The sequence below is a fragment of the Argentina anserina genome, chromosome 2 (assembly GCF_933775445.1).
Source record: "Argentina anserina chromosome 2, drPotAnse1.1, whole genome shotgun sequence".
In the NCBI taxonomy this organism is placed as follows: Eukaryota; Viridiplantae; Streptophyta; class Magnoliopsida; order Rosales; family Rosaceae; genus Argentina; species Argentina anserina.
The window spans coordinates 28,908,633-28,930,607 of NC_065873.1; the positions used below are offsets into that span (position 1 = coordinate 28,908,633).

At 37.9% G+C, this 21,975-nt stretch overlaps 2 protein-coding genes across 3 annotated transcripts; both read left to right on the forward strand.

Annotated features, from left to right (window-relative positions):
• The first annotated feature begins 12,651 nt into the window (after positions 1 to 12,651).
• On the forward strand, positions 12,652 to 18,521 carry LOC126782002 (auxin response factor 5). The gene is made up of 14 exons (XM_050507143.1): positions 12,652 to 13,624; positions 13,856 to 13,968; positions 14,195 to 14,293; positions 14,391 to 14,447; positions 14,564 to 14,716; positions 14,814 to 14,898; positions 15,032 to 15,122; positions 15,662 to 15,826; positions 15,926 to 16,048; positions 16,162 to 16,237; positions 16,375 to 16,510; positions 16,586 to 17,808; positions 17,889 to 18,079; positions 18,155 to 18,521. The coding sequence occupies exons 1-14, from the start codon at positions 13,537 to 13,539 to the stop codon at positions 18,282 to 18,284; spliced, it is 2,730 nt and encodes a 909-aa protein (XP_050363100.1). The 5' UTR covers positions 12,652 to 13,536; the 3' UTR covers positions 18,285 to 18,521.
• A 251-nt stretch (positions 18,522 to 18,772) lies between these two features.
• Positions 18,773 to 21,350, forward strand: LOC126783043 (probable E3 ubiquitin-protein ligase ARI8). 2 transcript variants are annotated; one of them, XM_050508424.1, is made up of 2 exons: positions 18,773 to 19,041; positions 19,534 to 21,350. In XM_050508424.1, exon 2 carries the CDS (start codon positions 19,558 to 19,560, stop codon positions 21,133 to 21,135), a length of 1,578 nt encoding a protein of 525 aa, XP_050364381.1. In that variant the 5' UTR covers positions 18,773 to 19,041; positions 19,534 to 19,557; the 3' UTR covers positions 21,136 to 21,350. The 2 variants fall into 2 exon arrangements, with proteins under 2 accessions (XP_050364381.1, XP_050364380.1); XM_050508423.1 differs by having other exon boundaries at positions 18,773 to 18,931.
• Positions 21,351 to 21,975: the final 625 nt, after the last annotated feature.

A 21,975-nucleotide genomic window follows, 5' to 3' on the forward strand; every position in this document is an offset into this window, starting at 1 on the left:
TCGATGAGTGAGTGGAAATTTTTGAGGGTCTGTGCTTTTGGGAGGCTGGCGGGTCTTATAGTAATGAGCCTTTGGAAATGCCCTTGAATTTTGGTGATAATTACAGGGTCACTGTCTGCTGGTTTCGCAGCATTTTTGAAGGCAGTGATTTTGGTGATTGCTGCAAGACGATTTATGTTGCTATCGGGTGGTGAACTGGTGGTAGATATTCTACAATCCTTTAATTTTCTTATGAGAAGATAGATATTGTACTCTATAACCATAATAATGTTCAAATTCACCTAACAAAAATAAGAACAAAATCATATCTGAATGAGTAAATACAACCAACACCAAGATATGCTATGATGTCACTTGATCTTTGAATTGAATCACACTAGTTATTACCATAGAATTCGAATTTTCAAATGAAATGTGTGGTTCATTTGATGTTAACAGTAATTACCCAAGTAGCTCTCTTATAGAGGAGTTGAGCGAGGTTTACATACGCGCTCTTATTTTTCACCATAAACGCTTGAGATCTACCTGAAAATCATAATCATAGGAAATGTTGATTACTTACTAAAAAGTGATGATGAAACTGAATGTAGACTTTTAATATTACGCGGTGTGACCACAAGTAGTAGGACTGATCAATATTTGATCGATCAATCAAATTTTCTCCTTTCTAATTGCATTTATTTGGTAAATTTGTATTCATCCTATACACGTTATTAATAGGCATTAACTTAATTACTGTTGAATGAAAATATTATCATGTAATTTAAGAGGTAGTATGGATAAATTTCCAACTGATTTCTAAATGTCAAGTTCCGTCCTTGTCTACATTAACGAGGTTACTAGTTTGTTTTGAACCCAGTTTTGAACACAAGAAGCAAATTACAGGTCCTTGTATCTGAGTGCAAGTCCAGAACAAATTTAAGTAATTACCAAAACCTAAAACAAACTCGAATTCGGAGCCGCCAGGGCTGCTGGAGAAATGAATAAAATGAACGCAGAATAGAAACGTTTAACAGCCCTTGTAAATGTTAAAGTCCCCGAAACTCCACCCCGCCGCATCACATGCATAGTTGGGGAGAGACTTGTGCAAGAAACTAAACAACTCTTCTCTGTAAGTTGTTGAACCTATTACCTACGGAAGATGCTTCTCTCTTTATTGGCTTTGCCAAAAATATTATAACTCTACGTACTACTAATACTATAATCACCTAATAAGCTAAGCATTTCCAAAGGCAACGATTTTGTATTCTCCAAATCTGACCAAGCCTCCATGTGCAAGGATGCCCCAGCTTTCCATTCTTTCCTTTAAAAATAACCCGAAAACAAAGAGCCAAAATGTCCCCTCCTAATCACACTTTTGTAGCATCTAACCCCAATCAAATTCGAGTTTACTTTCTCTAATCACCGGGATTGAATGGCGACATCTGGCACTTAAGTGACCATTAACATCAATCATTCTCCATTATCTCGGCCCTAAGTTATAGTTTTGTTATCAAACCGAAGTCACTATTTATATACTGATTTAGAACTATATATATATATTGCCCTAAAAAGAACAAGAAATATGGTCAATGTGAGAGCAGTGCATAAGATCCAATGGGTCCACGTCCATGTTATGGGAGGTCGGGTGCATCCCCCCGAGCGTCACATTAATCTGCATGGTTAGTACTTGTTAGGAATTTAAGGAATATCATGGCATTTATTCATATTTCAAGACACAACGTATTTTTCTTTTTCGTTTTTATTAACCATCAAATCTTGGCAACATAGACCTATAATATATCCCCAGAGATCATCAATTATTTTGCTACAAGTTTTAAAACTTTTTCAGAGTTTGTTTGCATCCTCCTTTTTAATTTCTCCTCTTTGTTTGTATTTGAGACAAAAAATTCAGAAAGATATCAAGGAATATATGCATGCATGAGTAGTATATAAGGGTAACGTTAGAAATTGTACAGCTCCAATTTAATTTTAATTCCACTATTTCAAAATTTCTGGTGTCAGTTATCTTCACCTGTATCATTCAGGGAGACTAGGTTTAGGGTTACACTCTAAGTACGCATCCGAGTGCACAGTTCTCTATGAATACCGTTATCCCACGTCAGTGTTAGGGCTGATGTGGCACCGTCACCGTGTAGGGAGGCATGACAATCGGGTCAATCAGCTAATGAGAGAAGAGAAAGGTAGTGGGTGGGACCAATTGTTCTCCAATGGTGGCAACTGGCTCTACAATAAGCCAATAAGAATCGGAGTCTTTCTTAAAATGGCGTCCAGGTTTGGATCTGTACAGAGCTCCCTCACGGACGTTCACTTTCCCGTACGAACTGTCGTATGTTCTTCAAAATACTTAAGTATACAATAGTTCTACAAACTTATATAGTAAGCACGTCGTATGTCTTCCTCTATATTATTTATAATGCAGTCCACCTTACATCATTTCGATGTTAATTTGTAGAAATCTGCTTTCGTTTTATCACTAATTATGCATGTAAACGGTGCCCAAATTAATTAAGGCACTCCGGCAGTAGTGTTAGGATATTCGTAGCTAGAACGTGAATCGATCATGCATTATCTAATTGCCGGAACTTTGAATTCAACCTGAATATTGGTCGTACTTCGTACGTCCGGAAGCATTACATGCATAAGCTACATACATATGATTGCTAATGATAATGTTAAACATTAAAACAACAAATGGGCAGTTGTACTAGTCGTAATGACATCTGATTATAAGTTGAGAAAAAGGTTAATAAGCATTTGAACAAAGCAACAAAGCTGTAATTAGTCGCTTTTCTGTTTTAGATGGTGGATTGAGGACGTGTGCTGACTGTTGTTTGTAACTTTGTTTAATTGATAGAAACACTTTTGTTTAATTAACAAAGTTTTGTTGCTATCAGATTTAACAAGTAAACTGGCCATGGGTAATGTTTGCTATGGAGAATGTCTTATCGTTTTTAATCCACGAATAAAGGCAATTAAGTCTCATCAAGGGCGACAAAACACTTTAGAGTAATATTATCTTGTAGCTGGCACAAGCCAAATACCCCATTATAGTCCTGTGAGTCTGTGACGTACGTACTTAACACTAATTCTTTATTCTTAACAGTCCCTTTAATCCGTGGACGGACTTGCTTAAGCTTAATCCTATTCAGATTTATAATCTAACGTGCTTTGGATTTATATTGGAGGAGGGCACCACCCACTTTCGGTTGCTGCGCAGTAAATTTCTTATTTTTTTTGTGTACAGCAGGGTACAGTTTTCATAGGCCGCCACGTACCAGAACGACGACTGTTTGCTTAATTGAACTCTGTGGTTAAGTTTGTCGTTAATTAATTCTTAATCTAAATTTAAGTGCGTCTGTGCGGTCTGTCTTATTAAGGTCATCCGATAATCAGGGTAACTGAGACTAAATACAAGATAGGAAACAAACTGTGGCTCCTACTGGAAACAAGATACGAGGACATTCCTACATAGCTCAGAGTTTGCAAGAGAGATAAACACAATAACTATGAATATAATTGTCACCGATCAACTTGCATTCACGACAAGCTTACCGCCTATGTCAGAGCATTGCTTCTTTTCGATACTTACCGATCAGAGTTTGATTTCTAGTTTTGGTATGTCTGCGCACTTGTCATTGTCATAACAGCCATTTGTAGTTTCCATCGAGCTCGTTTTATGATTAATATCACCAGCTAATTCCAATAGTCAAGAATACAAACTGAACCACAAGTCCATATATACACTGGTAAAGGAGTTCACACACTGGGTTTTCTCCATATTAAAAGCCACCAGCTCATCTGATTCGTGGTTGACGCACTTCTCTTTTCCTTGATCGATAATCCGTATGAATTATGAAAACAGAAAACCAGAATATTGGGGAAGCAAGTCAACATCAAACATTGGATCCACACTTAAGTGACCTAGCTAGATAGATCAGAAATATATATCATGGAAAAAATGTGGTATATATCTGGAAGCTGGGGTTGAGGTCCTGAGGATGACTTAAGAAAGGGTACACGAAATGTACAGTTGTACCATGCGCCACCGTAGAGCTGGCCAGCTACGTGTGTTGAAATGGAAGCCGGTGGTGCTTGGTGATCCTTTTCTTCTAGAAGTCAATGTGTTGTTTTGGCAGACGTGTGTAATAGAGTTGCACATATATTTTTTCGACATTACTACTGCAAGTAGTAAGATGGATCTGCAGCCATATTTTGCCTGCCGTATGCGTCGATTCATGTATTAATTTTGTACATTAATGGATTCGATCTTGGCCAAACTTAGTCGATGTTAAAGCTTATACAATCGGGTATGTGGAGCATTGGAGCAACCGTACTAGTGGCCATATGAGCGCAAATATCTTTCATGTTAGGGTATGGTTTGAACCGCCACTTGTTTTCTGGCATCTTCTCCATATTACGTATACACTTGCATATATAAATTAAACACATATCCACATCCAGTATGTGTTTATCTCGTGGCTAGTCTCGTTCTGGTATATCGCCGGTTTCGATCAGCCGCTCTGTTTTTGTTGTTTAGCTTTTAAAGTTTCACGGTTAGTGCTTGCCCCAGCTAATAATTTTACCGTCACCCCGTTATAAGTACTATATATTCAGAATGAGTCCAAGATCTTCATCGGTACTTAACGGATACTCCAATTTGTATGACGTTACGAACCGTTTGTTGTAACTAGCGAATTCCCGTAATGTATCAATGTTAAGGTAAGGGTGACACGCAGGTTAATCTCATTTCAGAATGAATTTATCATTTTGATTTTACTAATTTCTGAAGTATCAGAAGTTAAAATAAATATGAGAGCAAAAGAAGACAAAAGTATTAATATAAGCTAAGGTTTGCATAATATATAGTGCGGTGTGTGCAGGACACATTTGAGTGTCAAAGTTTTTCTGCAGGTCTGACGCAGAAGATGATGAGCCATTTCATCAATTCCGTGCAACCGAAAGGGGAAGACAGTACAGATAGAAGTGCACTATCTGCATGTACGTATTGCAATGCCAAAGACTTGTATATTAAATAAGAGAGAAACCCATTCCTACTCTTACGTACCAATTCATTCGCTAATAGCTAGCTGTTGTAATTATATGAAGACGCACGCTCTCAAAAAGCCAAAATGCGCGCCAAACCAGAATTGCAGCTTTTCAGGCAAATGTCATCATCATTATTCATTTTGGACGGTGAAGAAGAATCTGTCGTATAACTTCCTCTAAATTTCAATGGATTTGATATATCGATCAGTAAGTACAACTGTACAACTACTACAATCAGCCCACGGATTCTCGAGCGGAATTACACGAATGAAGAAGAATGAGCAATTCTGTAGGCAAATTCTATCTCTAACTGATATCGGAGATTTTCAGATGTACATGCATGGAAATGATGCAATAGGCAAATTCTAAACTTGTAATAGTGGCCAGCCCATACATCTTAATGATCTGCGCGAACGTAACCAACGAAACAAAACTATAAAACCATCTTTTACCAATTACCATGCTCATTCATTCACTCTTTCTTTCTTTCCCAGTAGATCGAACAATCCCACTTTGTCACATATAGACCCATACATCCAACTCCATGATCGATCCTCATGCATTAACCGCCGGCCTCCTGTCTTTTATTGATCAATCTGCAGCTTTACTTAGACAATAGCAGTCTGATATAATTAACCCGCGAAATTTTGTAATGCTATAGTGATCTGTTTGATATGATTTCTATCTTCAAAAGTTGGATTTGTTCAACATGCATAATGGTAAAAGTACTAGTATATATTATACACAGTTAGCTAGATTGCACTTGAGAGTAGAGAACAACAATGCTCTAGAGCACCGCTGGACATCCACCCGAGCCAATTGAATATAAGTCTGGAACTAACTGATAACCTAGCTAGCTAGCCAATCTGACAGATTACTGAGATTAGAGAAGATAACATTTCTGATGATATACAATAGTGCAGGAGGTAGAAACTTTTCTGAATATGAGAACTTATTCTAGAGGCTTTGAAAAAACAAAGATTCCTAGCTGTCTAAGAACTTTGATTCTTCTAACTGCCTTTGACATATTCCTCTCTGAGCTAGGATGGTCATAGACTCAATATACGATGAGAATTAAATACATGCTTCTAGTGATCCTTTAAATACATGCTTCTAGTGACAAGATTAAGTGAGGAACAAAATGTGGTGGGTGAAGAGGTAGGCACAAGAAAAATTACTCAACCCTTAATCATTTGTAGTTAAATTCTAAATACAACAAATGATGATTGAAAATGATTAGCATGATTTAGCTATAAGATTTGGTTGTTAGTTCCTCACTGCAGTTGATTAGTATCAGAAAATTATGATCAAATCAACCTAATAGATCATATCCAATATCAAATTAAAATGGATTCGATCAGGTTCTTGATGTATCTAGGTAGACGTACTACTTCAAATGAATAACAAATACGCAACATCTGCCAATTGAATCATGAACAAAATCTTTGTAACACAACTCGTAACATGGAGGAAGATTAGAAGTCAGATAATGAAAGGTTAAGAAACACGGAGATTATAAGTTAATGACTGAATGCAGCTCCACACATGGTGTAAGTATGCCTAAATGGACTAACTAACTAGCAGCCAATTTCATGATGAAAGAAGAAAGGAGAAAGAAAATAAGAGTTTCATATTAGCAAGGGAAGAGCATGTTACAATTGCCGGAATATGTGGGAGACTTTGTCACGACCCTTTCTGTCTTCTTCTCCATTTAGAAAACAACGGCTCACATGGGAGTTGGATGGAGCTGAGAATCATTCACCAACCTGAAAACCCCATCTTCTCCCACCACTTTTGCCCTTTCATATATACATTACTCATAATATAAATCTGTAAATCTCTTTCTTTTTTTGATAATAGGTTTTGAATACAGGTGCAGCTATATGCTCATATCAGTTATAAGTATAGAATGTCGATAATAGTATCGAAAAATAGTTGAAATATAGGCCAAATATTGGTAATCTGTTGATACTTACAAATAAGTTTTGAACTTTTGATTACTTATTTTCAGATTTAGATCGATAAGAAGAAAAAAAATATTAAGAGATAAATGAGAGGGCCTAAAACTATATGAATCTTTAATGGATGAACTACAAGGCCTATAGGTAGTGTGGGCTGTTTTTGATAGAAGCCCCATACCAGACAATGATGGTGATCCGATAATGATTCTACTATAACTATAAGGGTCTTTGCGTATGTTATTTTATTAGCTACCCATACTTGAAGATGCAATTCCAATCATAAGTACATGGTGCAAATGAAATGTACTTTTAAACACCCACATCCTCATGAAAATGATTGACAAACCCAACTGTAGGTGTCTTCCATATTTTTTTTAATAAGCTACAGCTTACAAGCAAAATAAAATGGTATATATTTCAAGTCCAAATGACTAGGTATTTGACATCTGCGTTTAATATAGCTGTAGCGACTACAAATTCATTGAATTCAAATTTGGGATACAGCCCCACTAAGAATCTAACGAGAGATGTACTTTTAAGACATAATATATATAAAAGATCATACAAAACAAAGCCAGAGAAAGTACTAACATGGTTTGCCTTATAGTAATGTGCTAATGTGAATTGAACCTATCACTCTTTGGGGAGAAGAAATCAAATGCTTGCATTATTGTAAGAAAAAAGAAAGAAAAGAGAAATAGTGGAAGGCCTTTAATGTGCAAGACCTTAGATTGATACCAGATACTGGCAGATAGAGATAAAAAACAGTGTAAAACAGAGATGCGTGTGCAGCATATATACCTAATTCTCAAAAGGGGTTTTCAAAATACCATCAAGATGAAGATACACTAGATGTTGCCCCTTGACACAAATGATTACAGTAGAAGGACATCAGGTTCATAGATCCTGAAGAACATGATTAGAAAACAACAAAAGAAGCTCGGTGCCAAACTGAACTATTTTCTTTCTGGAAATTATGAACCGATTGTGTATAGACAGCAAAAGAAAACATATCATGTTGCAAATATTCAGAGAACTTGAGCAAATTCCCGTTAGTGCGCCGCTCTGATGATAAATAGTCCATGATCTTGTATGATATTGATATCCATCCATACCAAATCTGATGTTTAGCCTCATAACTTAGAGATGGGAGACCTATCAAGACCAAAAGTTGCCAAGCAATCCTGACTCTACCCTGAAGATTTACTCTAACTCTTGTTTGAGATTCGTATATATGTTACTGTCTTCTGATGGCAGCCATATTACTAATTCACAAATATAATTACATCAACAAATTGCTCCTGAGTTGTAAATTGATGATACGAAAAAAGATGCAAATACAAAACTCTTCCATTACCATGTGCTTCAAAACTTCTGTCACCAAGGATTAGCTATTAGCTAATAGACTACTCCAATTAACTAAGGCTTAGTTCCAGGATAGAGAATGCAGTCTGTCCTACAAACTCCAAACCCACTTTACGACTAAGACATTGAGCTGGGACGGCGAGCCCCCACCGCACTCATCCCATCATTCATTCTGCTTTTTCAGTTCAAATCTTGATGATACATGACCATTTGTCTCTAGGTCCAGCTCAGAGTTCATAATGATTCGGAATACTTCTTAAGCTAGCATAATTATTTCGTAGCATATACAGTAACTACAAACATATCAACGAGGCTACCATGACAGACCAGTCAAATAGTTGTACAGTGCACCACATGGCTGCAGTTTTGTTTCAATAACAAGATGCTGACAAAGGTTAATACTTGGTAATTGTATATACCAATTAAGTTGCACTCAACCACTGAAAGCATTAAGGGATATCATGTAATACTTACCTAGAAGGACAAGGAAATTAAGGTACCTAACATGACTTTGCTTCGTATCTAAGATGTTGAAGTTTTGACCAGCACCTACTGATGACTTGGTCGAATATCTCACTGAACAGAAACTGCAGCTTCCTAGTGTCCAAATTCTTAGTGTCAAACATCAGTCATCCTACAGGAAAGTACCTAGTGATAAAAAACCAAGAAGCAGTATACAACTCTTTACTGTTTAGAGGATGTTAAACCATTTATGGCAGTACCTGTGTCAGCCGATGAAACCTTTAACTCCTGGCATGAAGTTGGCGCTTACCATTTACGAAGCGAACACCATAACGTTTTCTCCGCTGGGTGATCATTCTGGGTGCGCTTGGGCTTCATTAGGCTTGTTATGTGGGCTCTCAGACAGTAACATTAAGCCCGCAAATGAAAGTTCGTTTTTACCACTTCAAAATGGTTATCAGGCATTCAGGTCCAATATTTTTCTTTTTTGAAAGAATCCAATGTTTGGACTTTGCATGTATTTCTCTTGAAGGAAATTGATTCCCACAATTGACCCAAAAAAAAAAATTTGATTCCCACCATAATGTCACTGGAGAAAAGAATGCCAGAGTGGTCCATATAGATTCCCTGTGCCAGCCACATTGACAACTATTCAACTAATCAGTTCAACAAATATGATACTCCCGACTAGGAAGCTCGATATTCCTTTCAATTACATCAATATTAACCATTTAATCGAGTGGCCTGTTATACAGTACTTGTAAGTGAGCGTACAATCAGTACTCGTAAGTGAGAGTTCCTCTCGTACTTGTTGTGCAATGCTAATTGTCATACCATATTTCAGTAGCTTAAAAAAATACCATTCAAAATAGAACAAGCTCAAAAGCTCTAATGTATTAGATCATCAATGAGTATAATGAGGATCAGATGCCAAATAAAGGCCCTTTTATCAATCTGAAAAAGCCCTTAAAGCTGCCTGGAATCTCGGCCCATCAACCCAAAAAGTAGCTAATTAGAGTATAGAAATTAGAGACCAGAGAGAAGACTATATGACAAAATATGCATAATGATAATATTTCAGAGCCAATTGTCTCCTCACTTCCCTACACACACTACTGCTTCTATGTCCCCTTCATTCCATTCTCTGTTTTTTTTTTTTTTTGGGTTCCTTCGCTCTCAATTATCACTCTCCAATCCACGGGTGCGGACCCCCACCCCCACTCCAAAACCACGTCATATGTTATTTTGGGCGTACTCTCGTTTCTAATTTTACTATGGTTAAATGCTCTAATTTTAGTCCTCTTGTTTTGGGTCACCATGATAGGTTATAATGTCAATACCAACCTTAATCATTTGCTTGCTCTCTAAAGTTCGCACCCTCACCCGACCGACCCATTTGGTCACCAATGCTGTGGTGATTACCTTGTTACCAACTCCACGCTTAGCAATATACACTTCAGTGAGTTTTATGTTAGCTAGTGGGTTTGTCAGAGTAGTCATATGACAAGAAAGAAAACAAATCTTACCATGTTGTGTGGATGAAGTCTAGGGCAGCTACTACATTCTATTATCTTCTAGTAGCTAATTTCACATAAGATTGGTGCATTCTCGGTTGTGCACTAATCTTATAAGTTATAAATGTGCACGAACTTTGATCTTTACTAGTGTGTTGGGTCACATAGTTAATTAGAATCTTCTCTATCTACTAAATACTAAGCATAGTTTTGGCTCTATTAGCGCGCTAGCCTATTTATCAGTTGAATTAAGACCGGAGAGAGTGCGATACATGTTGAAGATCTAGAATTGGATTAAACATATTTCAGAGGATGTCGTCGCATTGTTGATCTTAGATTCACACAATGTGTTACCAATTCTCCTTCATATCTTTCATTTCGATAATTTTCCCTTCTGATGATGATATACAAATGCATGCGTGACACTTGTATAAGATATAGAGGTAATTGGGATGTACAGATAAATTTGAGGTTATCAAAGTGACGCTATGAATTAAGTCGATAAAACGGTGAGAGTTTTAAGTTCCAACGCCGTTGAACACAGTGCTACTCCATCCAATAGGTGCAGCTCGATTTCTGCGTCAAACGGACCTCTTTGATCACTAAACGACATCGCATAGCTAGCCAATTCCTGAATCCTGATCGAACCAATCAAGCAAAGAGTGGCGGGTCCATGTCTCGCAATTTCTATGTAATTGATTTTCGCCGGTTGTCTTTTATGTTATTAACGGTGATTTGTTTAGGTTAATTCAAACTCTAAAGATGATTTTTTATATATAGTGTTCTTACTTGAGTTCACTTCTATCTGACTATCACACTGATGATCCGCCGATATTACTATTTACAAATCATGATCTTGTATAAGGCATGAGCCATCTAATTTGGAGACGTGACACCCCTTTTTCTTAGTGGATCCTCCAAAAGTCCAAACATACATGATACGCCTACCAAATTGAATATATATCAATTTCCAATTTAAAGTCTTATAGTCATGAAGATAAAACTATAAGTGATGTGGACCGACCCACCTTTATAATCATAAAGTCCAAAGTGGACTCAACTATATACAAAACGGGACGTACTATAATGTACAAATATATGCATGCATATTTGGATGAGTGGGTTAGTGCCTTCTTCGAAATAATATCTTCTTCTTAAATTAAGTTGACAAATTCTTTTAATGAGATAAGCTGAAACATTAGAATAGGGCGTTTTTCAAGCACTTTTTCAGTTGGATTGTTTTAACTGTTAAGCAACTTATACATCATATATTAGGTACTAAGTTCCAACATGATTTCGAATTCAATAACTATAATTTCAGAATAAGTACCATCATGTCCGAACTTTGTAGAGAGACATTCCACCACCGGTGCTTGTTACCTTAGACTTGGTTTGTAATGAGAAATTAACTTATGAACTTTATTTTATGTGAGTTATTTGCCAGGCGTTATATTCATCTTATGAATATCAATTGTTAGTACTGGTTACACACGTATGTTTCAAGTATAGACAGCTGCAAAAAAAATGTTTTTCTTTTTATGCTACAAGCTAGCAACTTATCAGATATTGAAAGTCAACAACAATGTAAACAATTTATCATAATAATTCAACTAAATTTAATTGAACTATTTTGCATACATGTAAAACAGATTCCCCATATAATCAAATTGCTACTATCTGTTCATGTCCAATGTCATATTTGATTAGCAGATTAATCATCTAATCCTATACAATATTCATGTGAAGATAATATCATGTTATTATAAGATTTGATGAACTCATGGGTTAATGTGCAGGAAAAATGCATGTTAGTGTATAATAAATCTCGATGGAGATGAGGATTCGATAAATTAAGAGAACAGACGTGTGAAATGGAGAAGCGGCGCCGCGACGGATCATACAGAAATCCGACACGTGTCAACCCGGTTAACGTGCTCCTTCTCTGTTCTCATTTTTGTCGTGAACAGCGCGCATGGCTGATCAGTCAAAAACACCAGACGCTATTACACAAGCCTCGGAAAGTAGCTTTTCTTTATTTCCCAAAATAAACTAAATAAATTTAAAAATAAATAAAGTAATAAGTAGAAAAATGTTAGTAGCTGTGGAAAAAGTGAAAAACACAAAAGCTGGCGAAGACTAGGACCCTGCAAAATCCTCCTAAATTTAAATGCGTGACATTCCTTCCCAATCTTTTTATTCATATTTTCATATATATATATATATATTTTGTTTAAATTAGATTTTCTTGGAGGTAACTCTGAGCTATAGCTCACTGAACTGTTTTCGTGTTCATTTGGTTCTGCTCTGCCTTAGCTATCAGTTTTCTTTATTACATTGCTGAAAAAATAACATGAAACATATTTTTGAGTTATTTATTTAGTTCTTGTCATAAATAATATTCGGGAACAGTTTAAAGCTGCAACGGAATCATCCCTATACAGAAAGTGTGTGCGTAGGATTGGAGCATGCACTCTTTTTTTCCAGTTTCAAAGCAAAGAGAGAGACTTTACTTTTCTTTCTTTGTGTTTATAGAGAGTGATAGAGAGATAGAGAGAAAGAGTTGGGAGCTGTTGTTTATTGTGTAGAGAACAGAAGTGGGGTGGTTCATTGAAAGGTCTGTTTCTTTTGGGGAGAGAGAGAGAGAGAGAGAGAGAGAGAGAGAGAGAGAGAGAGAGAGAGAGAGAGAGAGAGAGAGAGAAACAAGTACTCGATTGTGAGCTATATTGCTTTGGTCGGCGTGCCTTTGATGCGAGACTAGTGATGGGATGGGAAGAGGAGGAGGAGGAGGAGGTGAGGCAAAGCTGGAGGTGAAGCAAAGCCCCACTTGGAGAAAAAGGAGAACTTTGTGCAGGTTTTGTTCCTTGGTTTTGGTTGGATTCGAAAGGCTTGTGCTTTCTGTGTCCTCCCCCTCTTCTGCATTGTGTTGTTAGATTGGTTGGGTTGGATTGGATTGTTTGTTTTATGGGATTCTCAGAAATGGGTGGGGTGTAAATATTGGAAGGGAATATGGGACAAAGCTAAGCTGGGTCACAGTCAGAGGAGGTTTTGGAGTTTTCAGGGGAAAACAATATGAGAGGTTTCTTGGCCGGAAGTGAGCGGCTTTTGTGTATTTGGGTTCCGGGTTTGCATTGGAGATGTGAAAGGTGAATTCTTTTGGTTCAGGACGAGTAATAATAGAGGAGAAGATGAGGATTGGAGGAGGGTTGCTTAGTGGAGGACAGTCTAGTATTCTGGAAGAGATGAAGTTGTTGAAAGAACTGCAGGATCATTCTGGTTTGTTCCCTTCTTCCCTGCTTCTTTTTGTTATTTGTTTTCTTGGTTTAATTTTTGAATTTGGGCTGTAATGTTTTCTGTTAATGAAAATTGAATTTTGAAGTTAAGGGTGAACCAGATTTTTAAGTACATGTAATAGTGATGTTCATAAATTAAAGTGTGCGGTATTTAATTTTAGCAGAATGTCATTAAATATTGAGCTTAATTATATATGATCTTATTTATTTTCAGGGTCCCGGAAGGCCATAAATACCGAGTTATGGCATGCCTGCGCCGGTCCACTTGTTTGTTTGCCTCAAGTGGGGAGCCTTGCTTATTACTTCCCTCAGGGACACAGTGAACAGGTTAGATTCCTCGTCAGTTTTTCATCAGCTTATGAGTGTTGACTTAAATTTGAAGTGTAAAGTCAAAATAAAAGGAGGAACAGATTAGTAGTATCATGACTGTTGTTTGTACTACTCAGGTTCGGTGGGAGCACTCTTTGTATTTTTCAGTGTGCCGAAGTTGATCCGTTTCTGTTTATTCGTTTCTGTTTGAGTAAACTGATGAGTGCTTGGCATGATAATGCAGGTGGCAGTTTCCACAAAGAGAATGGCAACCTCGCAAATTCCCAACTATCCAAATCTCCCGTCTCAGTTGTTATGCCAAGTTCAGAATGTTACGCTGCACGTATGTTGTGTTTGGTCGATTTTACACTTGTTCTGTATCTGCCTTAATCAATGTTTGTAAGAACTTATGTGTTTAACCCTTTTCTCATGTTTTACAGGCAGACAAAGAAACTGATGAGATCTTCACACAAATGTGTCTTAAACCAGTCAATTCTGTAAGTTTTGCGACTATTATTTGTGCCTCAAGCTTAATACATTTCATTCCACTGTTAACGATTTAGTTGGTGCGTGTTTGATCGAGCATCTTCCAACTAACATACTGTTTTATCAGGAAAAAGATGTTTTCCCTGTACCAGACTTTGGACTGAAGCCTAGCAAGCATCCAAGTGAGTTTTTCTGCAAAATTTTGACTGCAAGTGATACAAGCACACATGGTGGTTTCTCTGTGCCACGGAGGGCAGCTGAAAAGCTATTTCCTCCCTTGGTGAGTTCTTTCACTCCTCTTGCCAACAGAACCTTTTCATGCTTTATTAGAATAGAGGATCATTGATATTTTGCATATTCGTTGTAACTTTTGCCAGGATTTCACAATGCAACCGCCAACCCAAGAACTTGTTGTCCGAGACTTGCATGATAGTACCTGGACATTTCGCCACATTTACCGCGGTGAGAATGCTTTAGATGCTTTTATATTTTAGTTTCAGTGAGTACCTTAATTTGAACTTGATTGGTGGAAGGCAGCTGCTAGAATATTACTCTGTTTCCCGTGAGCTTATCCTATTTTTGTCCGTGCATGTAGGCCAACCTAAGCGCCACCTTCTCACAACTGGTTGGAGTTTGTTTGTTGGCACAAAGAGGCTTAAAGCAGGTGATTCTGTGCTATTTATCAGGTAAATAGCGAAAATTTTTGTATTCACCCCATGAACATTCACATGTCTGCAAGTGTAACACTTGCCTTTAGTAAATATGAGGTGAACCTCCACTAGGTGGATGGAAGAACCTCCGGGTAAATAGTATGACATGTTTGCTGTATTGTTGTGAAGTTTAGTTGGCTTTAACGTTTTTTTCCGACAGAAATATCTGGCATAAACCTATGTATGATAGGATTTAAGACCTGCTGCATGATGTTAGAGTGCTAGTCACAGATGTTACTTAGAGTGTTGCATTAATTGAGGAAGGTGCTTAGTCATGATGCTGTAAATTTATAAATTTGAGTAACATGGGGTTCATCCTAGATACTAATCTTGGTTTAATCTTTCTAAATAATATCGGATATGGTATATTTGTATGTTAAGAATCTCTATTCTTTTTCTAATCATCAATTTTTTTCTTTAGAATGCCTGTTAATGAACACATCATGCATTGGATTTTGTCATTATGGTGCTACTTACCAATTTACTGTTGGGTATATTGCTGTTACTATTACTAGGGATGAGAAGTCGCAGCTGATGGTTGGCATAAGGCGAGCAAATCGTCAGCAGACCATGTTACCATCGTCAGTTCTATCTGCTGATAGCATGCATATTGGTGTCCTTGCTGAAGCAGCTCATGCTGCTGCTAATCGAAGTCCATTCACTATATTCTACAATCCAAGGTTTGGATGATGCCTGCTCATTCACCTAGTTAAAGATATAATTTTCTTTTACGTATCTTTACTTAAATCGACTGTACTCCTATTCTTACTGAATTGTAGGGCATGCCCTTCAGAGTTTGTTATACCTTTGATCAAATTCCAAAAGGCTCTATATGGGACCCAACTGTCAGTTGGCATGAGGTTTGGAATGATGTTTGAGACAGAGGAGTCCAGCAAGCGCAGGTAAGTTCTACATTAAATCAATTTTTCTGCTTGATACATCATTATAAATTAATGGAATGCTCATTTTGCTTAATTTAGCATAAGCCAATAAGTTCCACCTTTAAATTGTGCAGATATATGGGTACAATAGTTAACATTAGCGATCTCGATCCACTGAGATGGCCTGGTTCCAAGTGGCGAAACCTTCAGGTAGCTTATAGCATCTTTGGGTTTTTTGTCAATTGCATCTGCTAAGCTCTTATCAAGAATGAACAGTAGCATATGGGTTCTGTTTTATAGGTTTGCTAGTTCAACAGTTGATTCTTATAGGCTTCCATGATTAATAGGTAGAGTGGGATGAGCCAGGCTGTTGTGATAAACAGAATAGAGTCAGCTCATGGGAAGTTGAGACTCCTGAAAGTCTTTTCATATTTCCTTCCCTGACTTCGAGTCTTAAACGTCCATTTCACGCTGGATACTTGAGTAAGTATTCTCTGTTTTGTTTTTCAGCAGGCAAGCTTGTTGCATGTTTTTCTTATGATTTTCTCTTGCTATCAGCTGCAGAAACTGAGTGGGGCAATATGATTAAAAGACCTTATATCCGGGTTCCGGAGATTGGAAACATGAACTCTCTTCCATACCCAATGTCAAATCTATGTTCTGAACAGCTAGTTAGTATGCTGCTAGAACCTCAACTTGTCAGCCAGGCTGGAACTTTATCTGCTCTACAACAAGAATCAGCTGCTAATACTGGTACATTAGAAGATATGCAAGCCATGCAGGGAAAAATGAACCAAAAGAATCTGGCTTTCTGTTCTGAAGGTATGTCTCAGCAGAGTCAAAACCCTCCCCAGTTGAACGCCACAGCTAAGTTTGGAAGTCAGACACCAGTTGGACCTAACATTGACAAGGCAAAGTTAGAAACTGATCTTTCAACCGATCAGATCAGCCAGTTGAGCTTTACAGGACAGGGCAATGAGGAAAAATTGGCAGCCGGGATTGCTAGTAGCCCTTATACCCATGCATTTGGCAACCAGAACCAGGGCAAAATAACTAGCCCACGGCCTATGCAGCAACCTATGGAATCATTACTCTACCACTCCCAACAAACTGATCTACCCCAGTCAGATTTTAATAGCACAAATGGTTCACTTCCAACCCTAGACAATGATGAATGCATGTTTTACCAACCCTTTGCTGGGATAATGAGATCACCAGGGCCTCTGTCTGCGTATGGGTTGCAGGACTCTCCATCCGTTTTAACTGAAGCAAATAATTTTTCCCTAGCTTCTATGGGTCAGGAAATGTGGGACAATAGCCTCAGTAGGATTTTACCGCCAGTTGAACAGCTCACTTCTTCCCAACAAGACCCATCCACCTTCAACTCTATTCCCAACTCATGCAGTCTGAGAGATTTGTCTGATGAGAGCAACAACCAAAATGGGGTTTATGGTTGCCCCTCTGTTGATATTGGTAATGGTGCGAGTAATATTGTCGCAGACCCTTCTGCTACAAGCACCATAATTGATGAGTTCTCTAAACTAAAGCATGCCAACTTTCAGAATCCTTCTGAATGTTTGGTTGGCAACTTGAGCTCAAGTCAAGATCTTCAGTCTCAGATTACCTCTGCAAGCCTAGGGGATTCTCAGGCTTTCTCTAGGCAAGAACTGGCAGACAACTCGGGTGGTACATCCTCGAGCAATGTTGATCTTGATGACAGCAGTCTACTGCAGAATAGCTCTTGGCACCAAGTGGTTCCACCCGTGAGAACTTACACCAAGGTACGCAATTTACAATTATAACTGTTATTACCTGCAAATTTTTGAATGTATGGTGATTGACTTGGAATTTTGGCTGACAGGTTCAAAAGGCAGGATCTGTTGGTCGATCAATTGATGTTACTAGTTACACAAACTATGGGGAACTATGTTCCGGAATCGAATTCATGTTTGGGCTGGAAGGCCTGCTTAACGACCCAAGAGGTTCAGGGTGGAAGTTAGTTTATGTGGACTATGAAAACGATGTTCTACTTGTCGGCGATGATCCTTGGGAGTAAGTAAGCCTTCTCTTGCTATTTTGTAGCATTTGAACAAGCAATTACTGATGCCTGTTACTTGAAAAATGCAGGGAATTTGTGGGGTGTGTGCGCTGCATCAGAATCCTTTCGCCAAAAGAAGTTCAGCAGATGAGTGAAGAGGGAATGAAGCTTCTAAACAGTGCTGCTGCAATGCAAGGGATGAACCCCACTATGTTGTAAAGACATGTAACTAGGCTGCTGCTGTTGCATTGTTGAGGTGGTCTCGGCTTGATTGAACCTGTAATCTAAGCTTGATATATATATTTCAAACAAACTAGTAATGTCAATTCAAACTAAAGCAAGGAGCCAGTTCATGTGGCCACTATATGTACTGTAGGTGGAGTTGATGATGTATTATTAACTGACTTTAATCAGCAATTCACCGTGATCTGAAATTAGATAGAGTGAATGAATTAGATCTTTGCATAGTGTTCAAGGTCACTAAGGATATCAAACACAATAAATTAACCTCACTGTAATTTTTTCAGTCAAACTAAATTTAACCCCCCTTTTATTTTTATTTTTAAAAATGAAGTGTAACTCCTATTTTACATTTAATTAATCAATCATTTTCACTGTATAGATAAGTTATTTATTTAATCCCTAAATTACGGTATAAAAATGAGTTTAATGGAAGTAGGGATAAAATTCGGGTTTAGGGATGAAACTCTTGCTTTCTACGTCCTCCTCTGTTCCTCCAAGTCTCTTCCACCCCCTTTTTGCACTAAATTGATAACTTGATCTCTCCCCTACAAACAATTCTCATTTCTCAAAGCCTGATCCTTTAAATCCAATTGTTCAGATCCGAAGTTGGATTGTGAAGCGCGGTGAGTCCTCTGTTTTATTTTTTGTTGTTGTTTGCGATTCCTGGTTGCATGAAGAAGATGAAGTTGTAGATTCAACTGATCGCTTATTCTAGGATAATTGGTTTTTTAAGGTATGGACTCTGATGTTTGTGTTTCGTCGATCATGGTCGTTCTGGACTTCTGGTCGTGTACGGAATATTTTATGTTTGTGTTTACTGTACCACCCCCCGAGTTCTGTTTTGTTTATTCTCTTCTGTCTTTCTGGTTTTGTCTTCTTGGTGATTGTAATTATTGATTTTTAGTTCATGGTGGTGATCGTAGTTGTACTATAGATTTTACCGTGATGTCTTTTGGTTAAGGTTCGAATTTCTTCTGCAGGACTTGGTTAAATTATGAATCTTTTACTTAATTGTGCTATATATTCATGGTTTCTGGGTGAAAAACTGAAAATTTACAATTGAATTCTCAATTGTACTTAACTATGAAGAGAAAAATTACCCTACTTGGTTAGGAAGATTCACAATTGAATTTTGATTACTCTGGTAGTGTGTGCTTTGTAAGCTTGCTGATAGACTCCCACTTGATATTGCTATAAGATTGCAACCTAATTGGGATTTTTATAGGACCACGAGAAAGAGACTTGCATCATGAAAAGGAACAACAGCAGTGGAAGTATTGCTAGCGAGGACTCTAGTTTGTTGGAAGATGAAGTAAGCTCGGATGATGACTCTAACTATGTGAAAGGAGTAGATACAAAGAGTAATGTATTCTCTGTGGATAATCAGTCTCGGTCGCAGAGTTATACTGTCCTGCGAGTAGGAGAAATTAGCCAACTTCAGGAGGATGATATTGCAGGAGTCTCTACTGTCTTATCCATATCGAGATCTGCTGCATGCTTCCTACTATGTCACTATAATTGGTGGGTGAATAGACTGCAGGATGAATGGTTTTCTGATGAAGACAAAGTCCGAGAAACAGCCGGCTTGTTGAGGGAGCCGGTAGTATTGCATCGATTAGGTAGTGTCAATTGCGGAATATGTTTTGATGACCATGACTATTCAAACGATCAATCAGCTGAATGTGCTGTTCTCTCTGCTGCTTGTGGTCATCCTTTTTGTAAAGATTGTTGGACAGGTTATATTAGCACGTCATTTAACGATGGGACGGGATGTTTGATGCTGAGATGTCCTGTACCATCTTGTAGTGCAGCAGTTGATCAGGATTTGATCAGGAATGTGTTGAAAAATCAACATGATAATGAGATTGAGAGGTATAACCGCTATCTTCTGAGATCTTATGTTGAAAATCATAAGCAGATGAAGTGGTGCCCTGCTCCTGACTGTGAGTATGCTATCAAAGTGTTTGATGAAGATTTGACTGGAAATGGAAGCTGTTATGATGTTTCTTGCATTTGTGCAAATAGCTTCTGCTGGAATTGCGTCGAGGAGGTTCATAGTCCCGTTGAGTGCGCCACTGTGAGAAAGTGGATCTTGAAGAACAAGGATGATTCTCAGAATGCACAATGGATTGTGGTTAATACGAAGCCCTGTCCCAAGTGCAAAACACCGATTGAGAAGAACAATGGGTGTAATCACATGAGATGCAGTCCACCTTGTGGGCATCACTTTTGCTGGTTATGTCTTGGGCCACTTGGTTGCAAATGCAATAGTTTCAATCGAGCTGCAAAACAATCTGCAAAGGAGAGTCAGAGTGAAATTGAGAGGAAGAGGCTAAAGCTGACTTTAGAGAGGTACAATCATTATTACATGCGCTGGGCAAACAATCAAGCTTCAAAGAATAAAGCTGTCGAGTCATTGCATAAGGCGCAAACAGTGCACATTATGAACCTTGTTAGCAAATCATTTCGTTCATCTTGCCAGCCTAATGATTTCGAGTTCATTACAGAGGCATGGAAACAGATCATTGAATGTAGACAGGTGATTAAATGGACCTATGCATATGGTTATTACATACCTGAGGAAAGTAAATATGAGAAGAAGCGGCATCTGTTTGAGTACTTGCAGGGCCAAGCAGAGCACAGTCTGGAGAGGCTTCACCACTGTGCTGAGACTGAGATTAGAGATTATGTCAATGATTGGACCCCGTTGGAAAAGTTCTCGGAATACCGGCTAAGGCTCATACAATTGACAAATGTGACCAGAACTTATTTTAAGAAGCTGGTTACAGCCTTGGAGAATGGCCTCTCCGAGGTGGAGTCTAGCTAGTTTATGTTTCTTCCTTCCTTCATAGTATTTCAGTTTTTAGTAGTATTATCATCTGACTAAGAATCTAGCAGTAGTTTTCGGCGGATGCATCTGCGGGAGGATGTATCTCTCAATTTCCTTGTGGATTTTACTCGTAAACTTAAGCCAAGTGATAACTTGGTTTAACTGTTTCTTTTTAATTATGCAGCAATAAATCAATCAAAATGCTCGTGGTATATATGCTATTTTGATCTGTTGCCGCTGTTTTGAATTGCTTAATGCATCGGAATTAGAGCGTCTCTTGCAACAGACTTGTATTTTAGTAAAAAGAGCGACTTTCGCCAAGATATGTATTGAAGAAATTTCTTCCAAGTCCAGGGTGTTTAAAATTGGCCATCGTCCATCGATGTACTGAAACTCAAATATTAAGATTTCATATCAGTACTTCAGAACATTTTGTTTTGAATATGATATCTGCAGATGTTTTCAAAATTAATTAAGTCTACTGATTTTATCATTGAGGATCCGGCTCCTATTGGGATTTGAGGTAACAAAAAGTGGTGAATCCATAATTTGATACATCTGAGATTATTACTGAAACAGATTAGGTAGGTTATAAATGTATTTCGGACTTGGTTTCCTTATAGGAATAACCAAATTGTATCGCTATAGTTAGTTTTCTATTCAAATCAGGAAAATAATGTCAGAATATCAATCCGATCATCATGATTTTCCTTGTAAGATTTCCACCATCTTCCAACACACCATAGAAACACAAATCAAGCGTAGTAGTTCTGGACATTAGTTTTTTCTCAAAACCAGAACTCTTTACAAAGGCAAGAGTCTCTACAATTACCTAGG

What these genes read in the sequence shown, in the direction of transcription:
- LOC126782002 (XM_050507143.1), top strand. Translation starts at nt 13,537, where the DNA reads ATGAGGATTGGAGGAGGGTTGCTTAGTGGAGGACAGTCTAGTATTCTG. An exon ending in ACTATATTCTACAATCCAAG is followed by an intron (nt 15,827 to 15,925) that starts GTTTGGATGATG and finishes ACTGAATTGTAG; the next exon opens with GGCATGCCCTTCAGAGTTTG. An exon ending in CCGTGAGAACTTACACCAAG is followed by an intron (nt 17,809 to 17,888) that starts GTACGCAATTTA and finishes TTTGGCTGACAG; the next exon opens with GTTCAAAAGGCAGGATCTGT.
- LOC126783043 (XM_050508424.1), top strand. Translation starts at nt 19,558, where the DNA reads ATGAAAAGGAACAACAGCAGTGGAAGTATTGCTAGCGAGGACTCTAGT.